Source organism: Stenella coeruleoalba (genome assembly GCF_951394435.1).
Source record: "Stenella coeruleoalba genome assembly, chromosome: 16".
Taxonomy (NCBI): Eukaryota; Metazoa; Chordata; class Mammalia; order Artiodactyla; family Delphinidae; genus Stenella; species Stenella coeruleoalba.
In genome coordinates, this window is record NC_137162.1 from 9253329 (window position 1) to 9276424 (window position 23096).

Consider the following 23096-nt stretch of genomic DNA (forward strand, 5'->3'; position numbering starts at 1 on the left):
CAGTCAGGGTTGCTCTAGTGACCTGTCACTCACATCAGGGAATGTGGGGTCTGAGACTCTCCACTGCCTGGGGGAGGAATAGGTTTTTTCTGAGAGCCGGCCGTGAGCCGGACCATGCCCTCCAAAGTCCAAGGCATGGCGATGAGGCGCCCCGCTCCACAGGAGCAATTAGCACGCTCTCCTGACTGAGTGCTCTCGGGGGAAAGTATCCCTTTTGGACTCCGCGGGGGTGGGACCCGAAACAGCCCAGTTCTCCCTGCACACATAACTCTCGGTCTAGACAATGCTTTCAGGTAGAAATGACCCCAGAACAGGCCTCCCTGTCACCCAAAGCTCTGGGGAGACACTGTGTAGCCACAATGTTCTTAAATCGCTGAGTCAGACCCGAGGACCCTTGTGCTATGGCTCCTCTGGAAGCGTCTGCTCGCTCTAGAGTGACCAGGGCAGGTACTGAGAGGGGGCAAACGTCCACTCGCCCCGCCTGGGGCTCCTGGCTGGAGTCTGTGGAGGTGGGTGGGGACGGAGGGGACAGCCCGGAGTCAAGAGGCACAGGACTCACCTGGCAGGAGCGTGGACTGGGGCCTGGCACCTGGGAGAGAGAGAAGGCAGATCAGACACCTTGCACAGAAGGGGCACCACAGGGGCAAAGGGGGACGGCGCTGAGCAGGTGACACGCTCAGTCCATGCCTGAGCCCTGCCACGTGGGGTGGGACCTCTGCCATCCTCACCCCCCAAAGAGGCTCCTCCTGAGAGGTCCAGGCAGCCCAGCATCCCTTATTTCCTGTGTTAAGCTGATTAGCTCTGTGTCTAGATGACCGAGTGGACCCAAACCAGTCATCAGCCACACAGCATTTATGGGCCCACTGAGGCAGCAACACTGAGGCGTCAAGTTCAAAGTCCAAAACCCGTGTGAGATCTGTCAGGCTTGTCTGTAGGTGGTGACAAGGCTGTGGCCGGCAGGCCACACAGGGGCCACTGCCCTGCGCACGGCAGACCTGCTGCCCAGACAGTGCATCCCAGTTCCCTGCAGGGGCTACCGTGCAGGACGCAGGAACCAATCCCTGGGCCACCTGCATTCCTAGGCCATGACCTCCATTCAGAGACCTCGTGACAGAACTAGCCTCTCTTGCCTCTGCCTTGCACTGTGGCTGGAGAAAAAGGGCTTCAAGTCACTTTCAGTTTGGTTCTTTGCTCCAATTCACCAGCTACATGCCTGGCATCTTGTCAAAGAGCTCATACTAATTCTTAGCAGAGAGACAAGGTGATGTAAGGAAGCAAGAAATGTAGAAAATGCTTTGAGAGGGGATCAGAGTGTCAGAAGGAAACCACACCCCCAGAGAGGGACACCCAGCTTCTGTGAGACCAACCTGAGCAGACGACACCGGCGTCCTCGCCGTGTCCACAGTTGTGTGTGTTCCAGCCATTGTGAGGGCAGCTCCACAGGTAGCTCTCATGCCCTGAGCAGCCCACGTCGTCCAGGACGATCGGCCCTGAGCCCTGACCGTACCGGGCACTTCCAGGGGCCGACGTGGCCCAGCCACAGCCCAGCTGCCTGCAGACCACGTTGGCGTCATTGGTGTCCCAGCTGTCATCACACACGGTGCCCCAGGAGCCTCGGTACAGGACCTCGACCCGGCCCTCACACCTGTTACCTCCATTCACCAGCCTCAGGGCCAATCCTGATTCAGTCCCTAGAGGGCAGCACAAGGACACCTCCTCTTATCTCTCCTGAGGTCACAGGCCTAAGGCCCGTTCCAGACTCAGGGGACTTCCTATCGGTTAGTCTCCCCTGGGCAGGAATCACCTTTCTTTTATGCCCAGGAATTAATCTTCATCACAGGGAAGTCAGCAGAGATTCCTATTCTGCCCAAGTCCGAAGATGCTCAAATGCAGAGGCACAGCCCATCACTCCAAGAGGAGGCGAGCACGAAGGTAACCCTACCCACCCAAGATACACCGAGGCTAGTGCACCATGGTCGCAGGAGGAAAGTCAAGACCATCCCCCTGTTGGTAGCTTGTTGGCTTCCAGGTGGTTCTCCCTGGGCTCTGGCCGCACCCCTGACGATGACGGGACCAGGTTCAGGCATTTTACACCCAACCCTTCGGGCTGGACAGCTATCCATGGCCTGAGAGACCAGTAGAGGTACCAGCAAGACGGACAGGCATGCAGGGCCTACACTGACCGCCTGGAAGAAAATCTTTCCTGAGCATCTGGACCCGATCCCATTGGACACAGCTCACCAGCCCACTAAGATCGGACCTCAGACCTGGCCTCCAGAGACTCTTGCTTCACTCACAGGCACAAGGATATGGACGGCCACACCCTGAACCTCCTCCTGTCACATCCAAACCCCCAGTTTATCCAGAAGCGGAAACTAAGCCCCAGGGAGGTGGATAGGAACATTTACCTATGCGTGACGGAGCATGTGAGGAGACGGTCTGCCAGGAGGCTGGAAGTGGCAACAAAGGGAAAGGTCAGAGTTAGACTGCACAGGAAGGAAGCCTTGGAAAACGTTTACCCAGCATGATGACACCAGTTCCACATCTGGATCCTGCCACTTGCTACCTGCGTTTGCTGAGCAAACCTCCTGCTCTGCTAGCTCCTCTGGGACAATGGCCCTGTCTGAGGTCAGCCGGCTCCCTCCACCTCTCTAAGCCTGGCATGTTCTCCTTCCCATGAGAAAACCTTGGCCCCCTCCCTTCCATGAGCCATGTCCGCACTGGCACATCTGAGGGGTTGTCCAGAGGCAGAAGTGGACAGAAAAGTCAGGGGGTGAAGCTGGAGCCAATCATGGTCCTTGGCACCCAGAGCACTGCAGTCCCTTATGACCCACCATCTCCTGGGCACTGTCCCTGCCACTTCCGGATGCAGGTGTGGCCCTGTTGGATCTGAGGCGTGGCCCAGAGTGAGGGATGCAGGCACTCCTTCCTGTTCTCATGTCCCATCAACAGAAGGTCAGTGATTATCAACCTTCCTTCTCCCACAAAACTCTCCTCAGCTGGGATGTAACAGGGCCTAGAGTGGTGGAACACATTCCTGGTTCTCTGAACCTGCAGGTGACAATCTCTGAGACAGTATCAAGGACAGGATGTGACAACTCAGATGGATCAATGGGAAGACGGGAGTGTTGGAAACCCCAGGTCTAGTTAAGAAGAGCCAGCTGGGAGACTGAGCAGGGGAGGGGACAGAACCTCCCAGGTTCTGCAAAGTACAGCGATTCCCCCAGAGGGGAGAAGAATGGGGCATGAGCAGGGAGTAAAGGGACATCCGGGGGAAGGTCGCCCGAGCCTCACTGGGCCAGGCAGTGGACTGGGGCCGAGCAGCTGCGAGAAAGACACGGAAAGTCAGACACAAAGCACACGGGGGTCCCACTGGGATCCCAGGGGGAGGAGGCTCAGCCTTCACACATTGCTGACAATTTTCTTAGGACCTCCGCGTGGGGAGTGTGTGCCCACCATCGACGACTCAGTCCACTGGGGCCCCTCGTTCTGTCTCACTTCCTGTGCCTGACCGCCTGGACCTGAGGGCTTACTTTCCTGAATATGAAAGTCCCTGGCATGCCTGCGACCGGCCACCAGTGCGACCAGCCACCGGAGCTACCGCCTTAACTCCCTGTGGGAACAGCAAGGAGGAGCCCAGGTGGTTAGGGTAGGACCCCAAGTCCACCAGCCCAGCTGCAATGAGGGTGAGGCTCCTCCAGGCGCCCCAGAGTTTCTGCCTGGGGTCCAGCTCCTGCCCCCGTGTCCTAGCAGGCTCGTTACCAGTCTACACAGCCACCCGCTCCCGTACCCCTCCGCCTTCTCAACCGTGTTCACCACACTCACACGTGCGCCTTTTACACTGGAACTCTGTTGACTGAGTCGGCCCTGAGAGGACCCCAGTCTGTAAGCCATCAAGGGCACCTTTCCCTTTTGGTAACAGCATCCCCTAGACTCCGCCGGGGGTGTGGGACATGAAAAAGCCCTGTTCTCCCTGCACACAGAACTCTCGGTCTAGACAATGCTTTCAGGCAGAAATGACCCCAGGACAGGCCTCCCTGTCACCCAAAGCTCTGGGGAGACACTGTGTAGCCACAATGTTCTTAAATCGCTGAGTCAGACCCGAGGACCCTTGTGCTATGGCTCCTCTGGAAGCGTCTGCTCGCTCTAGAGTGACCAGGGCAGGTACTGAGAGGGGGCAAACGTCCACTCGCCCCGCCTGGGGCTCCTGGCTGGAGTCTGTGGAGGTGGGTGGGGACGGAGGGGACAGCCCGGAGTCAAGAGGCACAGGACTCACCTGGCAGGAGCGTGGACTGGGGCCTGGCACCTGGGAGAGAGAGAAGGCAGATCAGACACCTTGCACAGAAGGGGCACCACAGGGGCAAAGGGGGACGGCGCTGAGCAGGTGACACGCTCAGTCCATGCCTGAGCCCTGCCACGTGGGGTGGGACCTCTGCCATCCTCACCCCCCAAAGAGGCTCCTCCTGAGAGGTCCAGGCAGCCCAGCATCCCTTATTTCCTGTGTTAAGCTGATTAGCTCTGTGTCTAGATGACCGAGTGGACCCAAACCAGTCATCAGCCACACAGCATTTATGGGCCCACTGAGGCAGCAACACTGAGGCGTCAAGTTCAAAGTCCAAAACCCGTGTGAGATCTGTCAGGCTTGTCTGTAGGTGGTGACAAGGCTGTGGCCGGCAGGCCACACAGGGGCCACTGCCCTGCGCACGGCAGACCTGCTGCCCAGACAGTGCATCCCAGTTCCCTGCAGGGGCTACCGTGCAGGACGCAGGAACCAATCCCTGGGCCACCTGCATTCCTAGGCCATGACCTCCATTCAGAGACCTCGTGACAGAACTAGTCTCTCTTGCCTCTGCCTTGCACTGTGGCTGGAGAAAAAGGGCTTCAAGTCACTTTCAGTTTGGTTCTTTGCTCCAATTCACCATCTACATGCCTGGCATCTTGTCAAAGAGCTCATACTAATTCTTAGCAGAGAGACAAGGTGATGTAAGGAAGCAAGAAATGTAGAAAAAGCTTTGAGAGGGGATCAGAGTGTCAGAAGGAAACCACACCCCCAGAGAGGGACACCCAGCTTCTGTGAGACCAACCTGAGCAGACGACACCGGCGTCCTCGCCGTGTCCACAGTTGTGTGTGTTCCAGCCATTGTGAGGGCAGCTCCACAGGTAGCTCTCATGCCCTGAGCAGCCCACGTCGTCCAGGACGATCGGCCCTGAGCCCTGACCATACCGGGCACTTCCAGGGGCCGACGTGGCCCAGCCACAGCCCAGCTGCCTGCAGACCACGTTGGCGTCGTTGGTGTCCCAGCTGTCATCACACACGGTGCCCCAGGAGCCTCGGTACAGGACCTCGACCCGGCCTTCACACCTGTCACCTCCATTCACCAGCCTCAGGGCCAATCCTGATTCAGTTCCTGGAAGGACACGGGAAAATGCACTCTCCTGTGTCTTCCGGAGGAACAGGTCCTGAGGACCAAACGCGATTCAGAATCCTTCCAGGGAAAGACTTCTGAGTTCACGGTAATGTTTTCCTTCCGGAGGACCTCACTGAGCCCGGTCATCATCATTTATCCCCACGGGGCTGTTTGATAGAACCCTTGGCAGTGGACAGAGGAACGCATGTTCTCTGATGGGTTCCCCACAAGGCCCAGCAATTCAGTGGCTGATCCCAGCCTTGGGAAGGAGGTGGGAAGAGGGGAAGCCCACAGCCTGAATCCCCAGGGACCACTGGGATGAACTTGAGACCCTGTAGCAGGAGCCCAGCAGAGACAGCTTCCAGACCCCGCCAAGGAGCCACCTTCAGATGTTCACTCCCACATGGGAACCCGCTCCATCAGGCCCAAGGATATTCTGAAGACTACTTTTCTGCTGAGCACTCACTCATGTCATTTTTTAACCCCAAAATTGTGCTGACCCTTGACCAAGCCGTGCACCCACTGAAAATCATCAGAGCCCATGGACTTCATTACGGAGAAGGCATCTATAGGTAGCAGGCTGTTCAGAGTGTTTCCAGGGCTTGTCAGCTGAAGAGCTAGAAAAAAAGACTATCTCCCCTCCTGGGATGTACACCTGAGGCTGACAACTGTCCCTTGGCAGGAAGAAAGCCGACAGTGAAGTCCATAAACATGAGAAAATAGGGGTAAGAAAAGTGCAGGGGAAAAGCTGTACTGGAACTTCTGGATCCAGCTCTACCTGAAGACCGTCCTACCTCTGACCTATGGAAGCCATTGCGGCCCCCAGTCCCACCCCGAACTCAAGAGAGTGTGAGTTGGGATCCTGCCACTTGGCAACCAAAGCATTCTGAGTAATGTATGCCACAACTGGGAGGTGAAGGTTCTCCACAACTCTGGCACGCGAAAGGAACCCTCCACATTAGATGAGGTGCTGAGCTCAGAGGCTCAAACCAAGAGTCAGGAATTGCACCCAGGCCTGATGAGTGGAGTGTTTTGCAGGATCCAAGTGAGGCTTACCTTCGGTAGGAGTTGTGGGCGTCCACCAGCCTGAAGGGAAAGCACAGCAGGATTAGAGAGAAGGTGTCTACAGTCAGGGTTGCTCTAGTGACCTTTCACTCATATCAGGGAATGTGGGGTCTGAGACTCTCCACTGCCTGGGGGAGGAATAGGTCTTTTCTGAGAGCCGGCCGTGAGCCGGACCATGCCCTCCAATGTCCAAGGCATGGCGATGAGGCGCCCCGCTCCACAGGAGCAATTAGCACGCTCTCCTGACTGAGTGCTCTCGGGGGAAAGTATCCCTTTTGGACTCCGCGGGGGGGGTGGGACCCGAAACAGCCCAGTTCTCCCTGCACACATAACTCTCGGTCTAGACAATGCTTTCAGGCAGAAATGACCCCAGAACAGGCCTCCCTGTCACCCAAAGCTCTGGGGAGACACTGTGTAGCCACAATGCCCTTAAATCGCTGAGTCAGACCCGAGGACCCTTGTGCTATGGCTCCTCTGGAAGCGTCTGCTCGCTCTAGAGTGACCAGGGCAGGTACTGAGAGGGGGCAAACGTCCACTCGCCCCGCCTGGGGCTCCTGGCTGGAGTCTGTGGAGGTGGGTAGGGACGGAGGGGACAGCCCAGAGTGAAGAGGCAAAGGACTCACCTGGCAGGAGCGTGGACTGGGGCCTGGCATCTGGGAGAGAGAGAAGGCAGATCAGACACCTTGCACAGAAGGGGCACCACAGGGGCAAAGGGGGACGGCGCTGAGCAGGTGACACGCTCAGTCCATGCCTGAGCCCTGCCACGTGGGGTGGGACCTCTGCCATCCTCACCCCCCAAAGAGGCTCCTCCTGAGAGGTCCAGGCAGCCCAGCATCCCTCATTTCCTGTGTTAAGCTGATTAGCTCTGTGTCTAGATGACCGAGTGGACCCAAACCAGTCATCAGCCACACAGCATTTATGGGCCCACTGAGGCAGCAACACTGAGGTGTCTAGTTCATAGTCCAAAACCCGTGTGAGATCTGTCAGGCTTGTCTGTAGGTGGTGACAAGGCTGTGCCCGGCAGGCCACACAGGGGCCACTGCCCTGTGCACGGCAGACCTGCTGCCCAGACAGTGCATCCCAGTTCCCTGCAGGGGCTACCGTGCAGGACTCAGGAACCAATCCCTGGGCCACCTGCATTCCTAGGCCATGACCTCCATTCAGAGACCTCGTGACAGAACTAGCCTCTCTTGCCTCTGCCTTGCACTGTGGCTGGAGAAAAAGGGCTTCAAGTCACTTTCAGTTTGGTTCTTTGCTCCAATTCACCAGCTACATGCCTGGCATCTTGTCAAAGAGCTCATACTAATTCTTAGCAGAGAGACAAGGTGATGTAAGGAAGCGAGAAATGTAGAAAATGCTTTGAGAGGGGATCAGAGTGTCAGAAGGAAACCACACCCCCAGAGAGGGACACCCAGCTTCTGTGAGACCAACCTGAGCAGACGACACCGGCGTCCTCGCCGTGTCCACAGTTGTTTGTGTTCCAGCCATTGTGAGGGCAGCTCCACAGGTAGCTCTCATGTCCTGAGCAGCCCACGTCGTCCAGGACGATCGGCCCTGAGCCCTGACCGTACCGGGCACTTCCAGGGGCCGACGTGGCCCAGCCACAGCCCAGCTGCCTGCAGACTACGTCGGCATCGTTGGTGTCCCAGCTGTCATCACACACGGTGCCCCAGGAGCCTTGGTACAGGACCTCGACCCGGCCCTGACACCTGTCACCTCCATTCACCAGCCTCAGGGCCAATCCTGATTCAGTCCCTAGAGGGCAGCACAAGGACACCTCCTCTTATCTCTCCTGAGGTCACAGGCCTAAGGCCCGTTCCAGACTCAGGGGACTTCCTGTCGGTTAGTCTCCCCTGGGCAGGAATCACCTTTCTTTTATGCCCAGGAGTTAATCTTCATCACAGGGAAGTCAGCAGAGATTCCTATTCTGCCCAAGTCCGAAGATGCTCAAATGCAGAGGCACAGCCCATCACTCCAAGAGGAGGCGAGCACGAAGGTAACCCTACCCACCCAAGATACACCGAGGCTAGTGCACCATGGTCGCAGGAGGAAAGTCAAGACCATCCCCCTGTTGGTAGCTTGTTGGCTTCCAGGCGGTTCTCCCTGGGCTCTGGCCGCACCCCTGACGATGACGGGACCGGGTTCAGGCATTTTACACCCAACCCTTCGGGCTGGACAGCTATCCATGGCCTGAGAGACCAGTAGAGGTACCAGCAAGACGGACAGGCATGCAGGGCCTACACTGACCGCCTGGAAGAAAATCTTTCCTGAGCATCTGGACCCGATCCCACTGGACACAGCTCACCAGCCCACTAAGATCGGACCTCAGACCTGGCCTCCAGAGACTCTTGCTTCACTCACAGGCACAAGGATATGGACGGCCACACCCTGAACCTCCTCCTGTCACATCCAAACCCCCAGTTTATCCAGAAGCGGAAACTAAGCCCCAGGGAGGTGGATAGGAACATTTACCTATGCGTGACGGAGCATGTGAGGATACGGTCTGCCAGGAGGCTGGAAGTGGCAACAAAGGGAAAGGTCAGAGTTAGACGGCACAGGAAGGAAGCCTTGGAAAACGTTTACCCAGCATGATGACACCAGTTCCACATCTGGATCCTGCCACTTGCTACCTGCGTTTGCTGAGCAAACCTCCTGCTCTGCTAGCTCCTCTGGGACAATGGCCCTGTCTGAGGTCAGCCGGCTCCCTCCACCTCTCTAAGCCTGGCATGTTCTCCTTCCCATGAGAAAACCTTGGCCCCCTCCCTTCCATGAGCCATGTCCGCACTGGCACATCTGAGGGGTTGTCCAGAGGCAGAAGTGGACAGAAAAGTCAGGGGGTGAAGCTGGAGCCAATCATGGTCCTTGGCACCCAGAGCACTGCAGTCCCTTATGACCCACCATCTCCTGGGCACTGTCCCTGCCACTTTCGGATGCAGGTGTGGCCCTGTTGGATCTGAGGCGTGGCCCAGAGTGAGGGATGCAGGCACTCCTTCCTGTTCTCATGTCCCATCAACAGAAGGTCAGTGATTATCAACCTTCCTTCTCCCACAAAACTCTCCTCAGCTGGGATGTAACAGGGCCTAGAGTGGTGGAACACATTCCTGGTTCTCTGAACCTGCAGGTGACAATCTCTGAGACAGTATCAAGGACAGGATGTGACAACTCAGATGGATCAATGGGAAGACGGGAGTGTTGGAAACCCCAGGTCTAGTTAAGAAGAGCCAGCTGGGAGACTGAGCAGGGGAGGGGACAGAACCTCCCAGGTTCTGCAAAGTACAGCGATTCCCCCAGAGGGGAGAAGAATGGGGCATGAGCAGGGAGTAAAGGGACATCCGGGGGAAGGTCGCCCGAGCCTCACTGGGCCAGGCAGTGGACTGGGGCCGAGCAGCTGCGAGAAAGACACGGAAAGTCAGACACAAAGCACACGGGGGTCCCACTGGGATCCCAGGGGGAGGAGGCTCAGCCTTCACACATTGCTGACAATTTTCTTAGGACCTCCGCGTGGGGAGTGTGTGCCCACCATCGACGACTCAGTCCACTGGGGCCCCTCGTTCTGTCTCACTTCCTGTGCCTGACCGCCTGGACCTGAGGGCTTACTTTCCTGAATATGAAAGTCCCTGGCATGCCTGCGACCGGCCACCAGTGCGACCAGCCACCGGAGCTACCGCCTTAACTCCCTGTGGGAACAGCAAGGAGGAGCCCAGGTGGTTAGGGTAGGACCCCAAGTCCACCAGCCCAGCTGCAATGAGGGTGAGGCTCCTCCAGGCGCCCCAGAGTTTCTGCCTGGGGTCCAGCTCCTGCCCCCGTGTCCTAGCAGGCTCGTTACCAGTCTACACAGCCACCCGCTCCCGTACCCCTCCGCCTTCTCAACCGTGTTCACCACACTCACACGTGCGCCTTTTACACTGGAACTCTGTTGACTGAGTCGGCCCTGAGAGGACCCCAGCCTGTAAGCCATCAAGGGCACCTTTCCCTTTTGGTAACAGCATCCCCTAGACTCCGCCGGGGGTGTGGGACATGAAAAAGCCCTGTTCTCCCTGCACACAGAACTCTCGGTCTAGACAATGCTTTCAGGCAGAAATGACCCCAGGACAGGCTTCCCTGTCACCCAAAGCTCTGGGGAGACACTGTGTAGCCACAATGTCCTTAAATCGCTGAGTCAGACCCGAGGACCCTTGTGCTATGGCTCCTCTGGAAACTTCTGCTCGCTCTAGAGTGACCAGGGCAGGTACTGAGAGGGGGCAAATGTCCACTCGCCCCGCCTGGGGCTCCTGGCTGGAGTCTGTGGAGGTGGGTGGGGACGGAGGAGACAGCCCGCAGTCAAGAGGCAGCAGGACTCACCTGGCAGGAGCGTGGACTGGGGCGTGGCAGCTGGGAGAGAGAGAAGGCAGATCAGACACCTTGCACAGAAGGGGCACCACAGGGGCAAAGGGGGATGAGGACGGCACAAGGACACCGCCTCATGTCTCTCTTGAGGTCACAGGCCTAAGGCAGTTTCCAGACTCACACCATTTCTAATGGCCACAGCTTCCCGGGCAGGGGGTCACTTTGAACATGGCCATGAGTTAACCTTCATCACAGGCAAATGAACAGAGACTTTCCTTCCCCAAGCCCAGGCTACCAGAAGCTCAGGCTCTACTGGCTGACCTCCCAGCTCTCCTACTTGGGGCACCCCCATGGGGGTTTACGGGACCTCTGATGTCCACAGGCTGAAGGGTCATAGTTCCTGTATAGTGCAAAGAAATCAATGTGGCCTCATATGGGCTCAGCAAAGGGCACAGACAAGGTGGCCCCCTCAACAGGTATGCACCTGCCTCTGCAGGCTGTGCAGCCAGAGACCCAGGACCCTAGCCTGACCAGAGGTCAACATGCATTGGTGAGAACCACACGGTAGGCTCTGAGCATGGGCAATAAGACTCTCTTGGAGACAGAACACCAAGCTCCATCTTGGAGCTCCCTGGAGATATCTCTGCAGGTTGATTCCTCCCGTCTCTCAGAGTCAAGGTCCACGGAAGAGATACCTTTTCAGACCCGAGGCCTTGTTCAGAAGTCCCCACCCTTGAAAGCTGAGCACCCCCATCTCTTACAGCTTCTGCACCTCTTCTGGATCAGAGATGGACCTCTGGGTGCAGAAAGGTAATGAGCCCCCAGGGATCCCACATAACAAACGTTACCTCCTGCTGTACTTGCTGTTGAGGGTTCCTCCGTGACAAACAGAGCTGCAGAGTGGAGAGAAGGAAAGGTCATTCGATGTCGGCTCTCCTCCAGGAGGGTCGACCCTCTGCACCTTGGCTCAGAGAAGGGGCTGGATGCAAAGATCCGGAAGCTCTGCCCACTGCCCAGAGGCTGAGAACCTCTCTCTCTGTCACTCTGTCGGCCCTCATTCAATGCTGGAGGCCACCAGGGACATTCTTGGTTCTGGACATTCACCACCTCCTATGCTTCCACAATGTCCATCCCAAATACCACCCTTTGATGAACAGCCCAAATCTATCCACAAGATTAAACTTCAAATACCAACTACCTATTTCTATGGCTCAAACGTAGTCTCAAATGACAATACCTACCATCACTGAGATATGCCTGAATGTGGCCCCAGCTAGGAGGAAAGGCAGGTTCCAAAGATGCAGCCCCAAATGTCAAAATAACGTGCTCCAAAGCGACTGCTTGGACAGACATGCTCTCCTGGGGAACACATTCTCATGTGACAGCTGGGTTATCATGGTCACATCCTGTGCATAGTGACATGTATGTACACACAGCAGTCCACATGGTAAATGCCAGAGGTTGCTCTAAGGATGGATAATTTGACTAGAAACTCCCCTTTGGGGCACACAAGACGGGTGACATCCTTAGAGGCTTCTTTGTGGATTAAAGGACCCATGGGTGCTAGAAGACCCACCAGCACTCTGAGCATAAAGGAGAAATGCTGAGATTTGCTAGGTTAAGTCAGGGAGCATTCCTCTTCTTCACGGAGGCTGTACATATCCTTCATTTGTCATTTAATCACCGATAAAGAGAACATATTGGTTACTGCTTAGTTTCCTTTTGATATAGATTTAAGTTTTAAAGACCAAAACTCCCCAGTCCTTCTTCCTCGCATTTAAAAGGATGAGAAGGTAGCACTTAGAAGGTGTTTGGTCATCCGAGGCCAGGGATGGTTGTGATGCTGTTCATAGGTTCTCCTGTTTAGAAGGATCCCCGGTAGGACCTCTTCTGGCCAAGTGAGGTGGCATGGATGTGGAAGCCATTGTGCAAGATGTGTAAAAGTTCAATCTCAGCAACTCACTTATGGAAGAGTCTTTACATCAACAAGTCAGACTTAGGATGGAGCCAATAACCATTTGGCAAAATGTGAAAAACCTGCATTTACTTGACATTAAGCAAAATACAGACCTTAAGAAAAAATAAGTTTAAAAAGGTAGCCCTTAAACTATATACACGTATCTTCTGTTGCTTGCTTTGGAAATGTTTAGCCAAGTCCCATAATTACATTGTAAACATGAAAACTTCATTGAGTCCTGGGCCATGCAGCATGCTTGCTCAAAGTGTGGTCTGCAGACCATCCTTATTTTCGGTTATATAAAAATGCAGATTCCTGAGCCCCACCCCACGCCAGCCAAATCCGAGTGTCTGGAGTGGGGAGGTGAACTCTAAGGACCTGCATTCAGCCACATATCTTAGTTGATTCTGATGTGCACTGAAGTTTGAGGCAAAGGCAAATTAAAATGGAAGAAGAACCTAACTAGATAACCACATGGTCCATTTATGCTGTAGCTGAAGGAAGTTTCTATTGCCCTTGTATTTCCGTAAAGGACACAAATCACATTCTTATGCGACCCTCATACCATTCATTGAAGTCCAGTGAGGCAGTGTTTATTCTTTAAGATATAAATAACTGTATAGAAGGATAAATAAATTTTAAACCAAATACAGGATGCTGTTTTCAAAGTACTTACCACTTGTTCTGGGAAGATCTGATTCAGAAACTATAAAGGAATAAAAGAAAAATCAGACGTATGCATGCTTCACGCACAGGGAACCCTAAGCAAGAAATCCACCTTTGAGCCATTGCTTTTCTTATAGTTGACTCTGAACTAACGCTGTAACAACTGCATGTAACTCAACATCAACAAATCTGGAATCTGTGTTTGAAATTTAATCCAAATTGAAAAGATTTCTTGAGGCTCTAGTGCAATGAGAGGTCTAGGCTTGCTTCTAAAATGCCTCAAAAGTCCACCCTTGTGCCATCTCTTCTCCTCCTTCACAGGCACCCAAGGGTGCTGATTCTTAAAAGCTTAATCATGGCAGAAGATTCTGTACATTTTCTAACCTGGGGACCTGGAGTCATATTCAAGAGTTTTATGTGTCATTTTAGTTACTCCTCGTACAACCCCATAGGGAAACTGAGGCTTGGGTAGGTGACTCAAATCAACTGACTAGTAAGTGACGGGGCAGGATTTGTGCTCAGACACTTTGCTCTTAACCATTTCACTATCCCGGTTGTTGTCAGGGTAGGGGTCGGGGAAAGAGAGAGGAAAGGCCAAATGGACTATCTGTTGGGTTTTCCCAAGGTGCATTCTGGGCTCCCTTAGCCCCTCCTGCTGTCCCCTTCTGGTCACTCCTGTGAAAGGTCCCTGCAGAAGAGATCTCAGCCTCGGCCTGTGCCTTGCTGGAGGTCAATCACCAGAGAGCTGTCCCTCAAGTCCCTCCCAGGACATTTCTGGACTCTCAGGGCATGCTCTGAAAGGGCAGGGATTGGCCTCAAAACAGCTAAGACCCAATGGCAGGGTCAGCTGCCCTAAGTGAGCACATGAAGGACCCTGACGGATCAAATTTGGTGCAAAGTGTGTGTATTCTCACTGAGCAGAGGAGAAGAGATGATACAGTTAGAAAGAATCCTGGACAGAGGCAAAGCCACCTGTTCTGTGTTCAAATCTCTACCCAGCCACTGACCCACCATGTGACCTTAGACACAGAACTTGACAAGTTACCTAACAATGGCCCGGTTTCCCTATCTGCACAAGGAAGGTGATGATACTACTTCCCTCAGTGTTGTTGGAAAGATTTCATGATAATAGCACTTACTATGTGCATTAGTTGAGCACTTATTATGTGCCAGCCAGTCTTTTTTTTTTTTTTTTTTTTCGGTATGCGGGCCTCTCACTGTTGTGGCCTCTCCCGTTGCAGAGTACAGGCTCCGGACGCACAGGCTCAGCGGCCACGGCTCTCAGGCCCAGCCGCTCTGCGGCATGTGGGATCTTCTCGGACCGGGGCACGAACCCATGTCCCCTGCATCGGCAGGCGGACTCTCAACCACTGTGCCACCAGGGAAGCCCGCAGCCAGTCTTTTAAATGCTTTTTTATATAGTAAGTCATTTGGTGTATGAAAATAATTTTGTGCAGGGTACAAAGCAAATGCTTGGGACATGTTAGCTATCTTTGATAGAACTGACATTCATGGTGAGAAGAGGCACTGATTTGTCTTTCACCTCTCTCTCCTGACACCAAGCTGAAGGTAATCTCATGCAATGAATAACTGAGAGGCAGAGAGAAGAAGGAAGGAGAATGGCAGACCAACCTGGCTGAGCATGTGTCTGCGACACGCAGAGGATCTCTGAACCCTTGACCCCTCCCTCTCCATCCCTGCGTTCTAAAGGGCAGGCACTTGCTCTGTGGCCAAGACTGCACTCAGCCTCAAGTAACCCTGGCCAACCCAGCCAGCGAGCAAAACCCCAGGGAGGACAAATAAAGAAAAAATATCTTACCATCATCTGTGGTGTGGAGAACCCACGGATCTAGAAAGAAATCAAATTCATCTTAGGCGATTCTGCTGTTGGTAAATGGTCTACAGACACAGAAACTGGCTTGACGTTCACCTCACGATCATGCCACGGGGTGCTGTGGTTCAGTGTTGGGTTTCTGTGCCTGCAGCATTCTTGCTGAAAGTGTTTGGGGTTTTGCAATAGACCTTTAAAACAAGTGGGTTGGATCTGGGGTGTTCAGTAATATGAGACGTAATAAAGTACGTGTCTCCTTTCCGGGCCCTCTAACACCAGTTATAGTCCCAGGATGTGATCTATGCTCAGGAAGCACCCAGCTTATTTCATGCTCTCAGGTACTATATTTTCTGCCATACAGAATGCATCCATCTCAGTGAAGTTTAAGGATTTTGTGGATGGGAGCCTTGTCTGAGCCCTCTCCATGGACGAAGGGGAGGATGTCCGGCCTAAGGGGATGGTACGGAGGGACAGGATAGCACAAAGTGGAGACTGTGCCAGGCTGCTCACTGCTTGACGCGTCAGTTTGAGACATGACCAAGGATGAGCATCCGGGAGATACGCTCATGGGTACGTCTCTGGATTTGCCTCCATCATCTCCATGCAGATTTAGACGAGGACTTAGAAAGCAGACAAGAACCGAGTCTGACTGCAGCTGCCCACACACCTGCTCTTCACCCATTTGCCCCAAAAGACAAACGGTGTTCTACCACCAATGGCAGGTGACCCTTCCAACCTTTGTTGATCAGAAGCTTTTTTTTTCTAGAGCTTCAGAAAATGTATCAAAGGCACAGTTTGGGGAATGGGACCTAGAGATGACCTCCCATCAGCACACTATGCTGGTTAGCTACACGATAGAAGGATGGCTAAGCATGGAGAGGGGGGAGTATCTGACTGCAAGGGGAGGGTGGCTACTGTCAACCTAAGTCTGTATCTGTTCCCTCAAGTTCCTGGCAACAGTGCCAATGAGTAACAGAAAAACACCCTTCCTCCTCTGTCTGGCTAACGCCACCATCAGCCCCGGACCTCAGGTCACCTGTGCCTTCCTCGGGGCTGCTCTCTCTGATGGCTTGAGCGTGTCTCTCTCGCTCTGGACCTCTTGCTGCAGCACCCGTCACAGCTGTAGCTGTAACTGTGTGCTCAGAGCTTAATGTCTATCTTTCCACTGGACCCTGAGTCCCTGCAGGGACTTCTCCTGTTTAGAAGGATCCCTGGTAGGACCTCTTCTGGCCAAGTGAGGTGGCATGGATGTGGAAGCCATTGTGCAAGATGTGTAAAAGTTCAATCTCAGCAACTCACTTATGGAAAAGTCTTTACAGCAACAAGTCAGACTTAGGATGGAGCCAATAACCATTTGGCAAAATGTGAAAAACCTGCATTTACTTGACATTAAGCAAAATACAGACCTTAAGAAAAAATAAGTTTAAAAAGGTAGCCCTTAAACTATATACACGTATCTTCTGTTGCTTGCTTTGGAAATGTTTAGCCAAGTCCCATAATTACATTGTAAACATGAAAACTTCATTGAGTCCTGGGCCATGCAGCATGCTTGCTCAAAGTGTGGTCTGCAGACCATCCTTATTTTCGGTTATATAAAAATGCAGATTCCTGAGCCCCACCCCACGCCAGCCAAATCCGAGTGTCTGGAGTGGGGAGGTGAACTCTAAGGACCTGCATTCAGCCACATATCTTAGTTGATTCTGATGTGCACTGAAGTTTGAGGCAAAGGCAAATTAAAATGGAAGAAGAACCTAACTAGATAACCACATGGTCCATTTATGCTGTAGCTGAAGGAAGTTTCTATTGCCCTTGTATTTCCGTAAAGGACACAAATCACATTCTTATGCGACCCTCATACCATTCATTGAAGTCCAGTGAGGCAGTGTTTATTCTTTAAGATATAAATAACTGTATAGAAGGATAAATAAATTTTAAACCAAATACAGGATGCTGTTTTCAAAGTACTTACCACTTGTTCTGGGAAGATCTGATTCAGAAACTATAAAGGAATAAAAGAAAAATCAGACGTATGCATGCTTCACGCACAGGGAACCCTAAGCAAGAAATCCACCTTTGAGCCATTGCTTTTCTTATAGTTGACTCTGAACTAATGCTGTAACAACTGCATGTAACTCAACATCAACAAATCTGGAATCTGTGTTTGAAATTTAATCCAAATTGAAAAGATTTCTTGAGGCTCTAGTGCAATGAGAGGTCTAGGCTTGCTTCTAAAATGCCTCAAAAGTCCACCCTTGTGCCATCTCTTTTCCTCCTTCACAGGCACCCAAGGGTGCTGATTCTTAAAAGCTTAATCATGGCAGAAGATTCTGTACATTTTCTAACCTGGGGACCTGGAGTCATATTCAAGAGTTTTATGTGTCATTTTAGTTACTCCTCGTACAACCCCATAGGGAAACTGAGGCTTGGGTAGGTGACCCAAATCAACTGACTAGTAAGTGACGTGGCAGGATTTGTGCTCAGACACTTTGCTCTTAACCATTTCACTATCCCGGTTGTTGTCAGGGTAGGGGTCGGGGAAAGAGAGAGGAAAGGCCAAATGGACTATCTGTTGGGTTTTCCCAAGGTGCATTCTGGGCTCCCTTAGCCCCTCCTGCTGTCCCCTTCTGGTCACTCCTGTGAAAGGTCCCTGCAGAAGAGATCTCAGCCTCGGCCTGTGCCTTGCTGGAGGTCAATCACCAGAGAGCTGTCCCTCAAGTCCCTCCCAGGACATTTCTGGACTCTCAGGGCATGCTCTGAAAGGGCAGGGATTGGCCTCAAAACAGCTAAGACCCAATGGCAGGGTCAGCTGCCCTAAGTGAGCACATGAAGGACCCTGACGGATCAAATTTGGTGCAAAGTGTGTGTATTCTCACTGAGCAGAGGAGAAGAGATGATACAGTTAGAAAGAATCCTGGACAGAGGCAAAGCCACCTGTTCTGTGTTCAAATCTCTACCCAGCCACTGACCCACCATGTGACCTTAGACACAGAACTTGACAAGTTACCTAACAATGGCCCGGTTTCCCTATCTGCACAAGGAAGGTGATGATACTACTTCCCTCAGTGTTGTTGGAAAGATTTCATGATAATAGCACTTACTATGTGCATTAGTTGAGCACTTATTATGTGCCAGCCAGTCTTTTTTTTTTTTTTTTTTTTCGGTATGCGGGCCTCTCACTGTTGTGGCCTCTCCCGTTGCAGAGTACAGGCTCCGGACGCACAGGCTCAGCGGCCACGGCTCTCAGGCCCAGCCGCTCTGCGGCATGTGGGATCTTCTCGGACCGGGGCACGAACCCATGTCCCCTGCATCGGCAGGCGGACTCTCAACCACTGTGCCACCAGGGAAGCCCGCAGCCAGTCTTTTAAATGCTTTTTTATATAGTAAGTCATTTGGTGTATGAAAATAATTTTGTGCAGGGTACAAAGCAAATGCTTGGGACATGTTAGCTATCTTTGATAGAACTGACATTCATGGTGAGAAGAGGCACTGATTTGTCTTTCACCTCTCTCTCCTGACACCAAGCTGAAGGTAATCTCATGCAATGAATAACTGAGAGGCAGAGAGAAGAAGGAAGAGGAATGGCAGACGAACCTGGCTGAGCATGTGTCTGGGACACGCAGAGGATCTCTGAACCCTTGACCCCTCCCTCTCCATCCCTGCGTTCTAAAGGGCAGGCACTTGCTCTGTGGCCAAGACTGCACTCAGCCTCAAGTAACCCTGGCCAACCCAGCCAGCGAGCAAAACCCCAAGGAGGACAAATAAAGAAAAAATATCTTACCATCATCTGTGGTGTGGAGAACCCACGGATCTAGAAAGAAATCAAATTCATCTTAGGCGATTCTGCTGTTGGTAAATGGTCTACAGACACAGAAACTGGCTTGACGTTCACCTCACGATCATGCCACGGGGTGCTGTGGTTCAGTGTTGGGTTTCTGTGCCTGCAGCATTCTTGCTGAAAGTGTTTGGGGTTTTGCAATAGACTTTTAAAACAAGTGGGTTGGATCTGGGGTGTTCAGTAATATGAGATGTAATAAAGTACGTGTCTCCTTTCCGGGCCCTCTAACACCAGTTATAGTCCCAGGATGTGATCTATGCTCAGGAAGCACCCAGCTTATTTCATGCTCTCAGGTACTATATTTTCCGCCATACAGAATGCATCTATCTCAGTGAAGTTTAAGGATTTTGTGGATGGGAGCCTTGTCTGAGCCCTCTCCATGGACGAAGGGGAGGATGTCCGGCCTAAGGGGATGGTACGGAGGGACAGGATAGCACAAAGTGGAGACTGTGCCAGGCTGCTCACTGCTTGACGCGTCAGTTTGAGACATGACCAAGGATGAGCATCCGGGAGATACGCTCATGGGTACGTCTCTGGATTTGCCTCCATCATCTCCACGCAGATTTAGATGAGGACTTAGAAAGCAGACAAGAACCGAGTCTGACTGCAGCTGCCCACACACCTGCTCTTCACGCATTTGCCCCAAAAGACAAACGGTGTTCTACCACCAATGGCAGGTGACCCTTCCAACCTTTGTTGATCAGAAGCTTTTTTTTCTAGAGCTTCAGAAAATGTATCAAAGGCACAGTTTGGGGAATGGGACCTAGAGATGACCTCCCATCAGCACACTATGCTGGTTAGCTACACGATAGAAGGATGGCTAAGCATGGGGAGGGGGGAGTATCTGACTGCAGGGGGAGGGTGGCTACTGTCAACCTAAGTCTGTATCTGTTCCCTCAAGTTCCTGGCAACAGTGCCAATGAGTAACAGAAAAACACCCTTCCTCCTCTGTCTGGCTAACGCCACCATCAGCCCCGGACCTCAGGTCACCTGTGCCTTCCTCGGGGCTGCTCCCTCTGATGGCTTGAGCGTGTCTCTCTCGCTCTGGACCTCTTGCTGCAGCACCCGTCACAGCTGTAGCTGTAACTGTGTGCTCAGAGCTTAATGTCTATCTTTCCACTGGACCCTGAGTCCCTGCAGGGACTTCTCCTGTTTAGAAGGATCCCTGGTAGGACCTCTTCTGGCCAAGTGAGGTGGCATGGATGTGGAAGCCATTGTGCAAGATGTGTAAAAGTTCAATCTCAGCAATTCACTTATGGAAGAGTCTTTACATCAACAAGTCAGACTTAGGATGGAGCCAATAACCATTTGGCAAAATGTGAAAAACCTGCATTTACTTGACATTAAGTAAAATACAGACATTAAGAAAAAATAAGTTTAAAAAGGTAGCCCTTAAACTATATACACGCATCTTCCGTTGCTTGCTTTGGAAATGTTTAGCCAAGTCCCATAATTACATTGTAAACATGAAAACTTCATTGAGTCCTGGGCCATGCAGCATGCTTGCTCAAAGTGTGGTCTGCAGACCATCCTTATTTTCGGTTATATAAAAATGCAGATTCCTGAGCCCCACCCCACGCCAGCCAAATCCGAGTGTCTGGAGTGGGGAGGTGAACTCTAAGGACCTGCATTCAGCCACATATCTTAGTTGATTCTGATGTGCACTGAAGTTTGAGGCAAAGGCAAATTAAAATGGAAGAAGAACCTAACTAGATAACCACATGGTCCATTTATGCTGTAGCTGAAGGAAGTTTCTATTGCCCTTGTATTTCCGTAAAGGACACAAATCACATTCTTATGCGACCCTCATACCATTCATTGAAGTCCAGTGAGGCAGTGTTTATTCTTTAAGATATAAATAACTGTATAGAAGGATAAATAAATTTTAAACCAAATACAGGATGCTGTTTTCAAAGTACTTACCACTTGTTCTGGGAAGATCTGATTCAGAAACTATAAAGGAATAAAAGAAAAATCAGACGTATGCATGCTTCACGCACAGGGAACCCTAAGCAAGAAATCCACCTTTGAGCCATTGCTTTTCTTATAGTTGACTCTGAACTAATGCTGTAACAACTGCATGTAACTCAACATCAACAAATCTGGAATCTGTGTTTGAAATTCAATTCAAATTGAAAAGATTTCTTGAGGCTCTAGTGCAATGAGAGGTCTAGCTTGCTTCTAAAATGCCTCAAAAGTCCACCCTTGTGCCATCTCTTTTCCTCCTTCACAGGCACCCAAGGGTGCTGATTCTTAAAAGCTTAATCATGGCAGAAGATTTTGTACATTTTCTAACCTGGGGACCTGGGGTCATATTCAAGAGTTTTATGTGTCATTTTAGTTACTCCTCGTACAACCCCATGGGGAAACTGAGGCTTGGGTAGGTGACTCAAATCAACTGACTAGTAAGTGACGGGGCAGGATTTGTGCTCAGACACTTTGCTCTTAACCATTTCACTATCCCGGTTGTTGTCAGGGTAGGGGTCGGGGAAAGAGAGAGGAAAGGCCAAATGGACTATCTGTTGGGTTTTCCCAAGGTGCATTCTGGGCTCCCTTAGCCCCTCCTGCTGTCCCCTTCTGGTCACTCCTGTGAAAGGTCCCTGCAGAAGAGATCTCAGCCTCGGCCTGTGCCTTGCTGGAGGTCAATCACCAGAGAGCTGTCCCTCAAGTCCCTCCCAGGACATTTCTGGACTCTCAGGGCATGCTCTGAAAGGGCAGGGATTGGCCTCAAAACAGCTAAGACCCAATGGCAGGGTCAGCTGCCCTAAGTGAGCACATGAAGGACCCTGACGGATCAAATTTGGTGCAAAGTGTGTGTATTCTCACTGAGCAGAGGAGAAGAGATGATACAGTTAGAAAGAATCCTGGACAGAGGCAAAGCCACCTGTTCTGTGTTCAAATCGCTACCCAGCCACTGACCCACCATGTGACCTTAGATACAGAACTTGACAAGTTACCTAACAATGGCCCGGTTTCCCTATCTGCACAAGGAAGGTGATGATACTACTTCCCTCAGTGTTGTTGGAAAGATTTCATGATAATAGCACTTACTATGTGCATTAGTTGAGCACTTATTATGTGCCAGCCAATCTTTTTTTTTTTTTTTTTTCCGGTATGCGGGCCTCTCACTGTTGTGGCCTCTCCTGTTGCAGAGCACAGGCTCCGGACGCACAGGCTCAGCGGCCATGGCTCTCAGGCCCAGCCGCTCCGCGGCATGTGGGATCTTCCCGGACCGGGGCACGAACCCATGTCCCCTGCATCGGCAGGCGGACTCTCAACCACTGTGCCACCAGGGAAGCCCGCAGCCAGTCTTTTAAATGCTTTTTTATATAGTAACTCATTTGGTGTATGAAAATAATTTTGTGCAGGGTACAAAGCAAATGCTTGGGACATGTTAGCTATCTTTGATAGAACTGACATTCATGGTGAGAAGAGGCACTGATTTGTTTTTCACCTCTCTCTCCTGACACCAAGCTGAAGGTAATCTCATGCAATGAATAACTGAGAGGCAGAGAGAAGGAAGGGGAATGGCAGACGAACCTGGCTGAGCATGTGTCTGGGACACGCAGAGGACCTCTGAACCCTTGACCCCTCCCTCTCCATCCCTGCGTTCTAAAGGGCAGGCACTTGCTCTGTGGCCAAGACTGCACTCAGCCTCAAGTAACCCTGGCCAACCCAGCCAGCGAGCAAAACCCCAAGGAGGACAAATAAAGAAAAAATATCTTACCATCATCTGTGGTGTGGAGAACCCACGGATCTAGAAAGAAATCAAATTCATCTTAGGCGATTCTGCTGTTGGTAAATGGTCTACAGACACAGAAACTGGCTTGACGTTCACCTCACGATCATGCCACGGGGTGCTGTGGTTCAGTGTTGGGTTTCTGTGCCTGCAGCATTCTTGCTGAAAGTGTTTGGGGTTTTGCAATAGACCTTTAAAACAAGTGGGTTGGATCTGGGGTGTTCAGTAATATGAGATGTAATAAAGTACGTGTCTCCTTTCCGGGCCCT

The 23096-nt window shown here is 52.1% G+C and overlaps 1 protein-coding gene across 1 annotated transcript in view; it reads right to left on the reverse strand.

Annotated features, from left to right (window-relative positions):
* Positions 1-23096, reverse strand: part of DMBT1 (deleted in malignant brain tumors 1) — a gene marked incomplete at both ends in the record, with an annotated part of 89789 nt that overhangs the window by 43600 nt on the left and 23093 nt on the right. The window contains 6 exon segments of the mRNA XM_079900028.1: positions 1369-1716; positions 5065-5436; positions 7885-8228; positions 8946-8987; positions 10815-10844; positions 11648-11692. Of these exon segments, the coding sequence (XP_079756154.1) occupies positions 1369-1716; positions 5065-5436; positions 7885-8228; positions 8946-8987; positions 10815-10844; positions 11648-11692 (1181 nt within the window).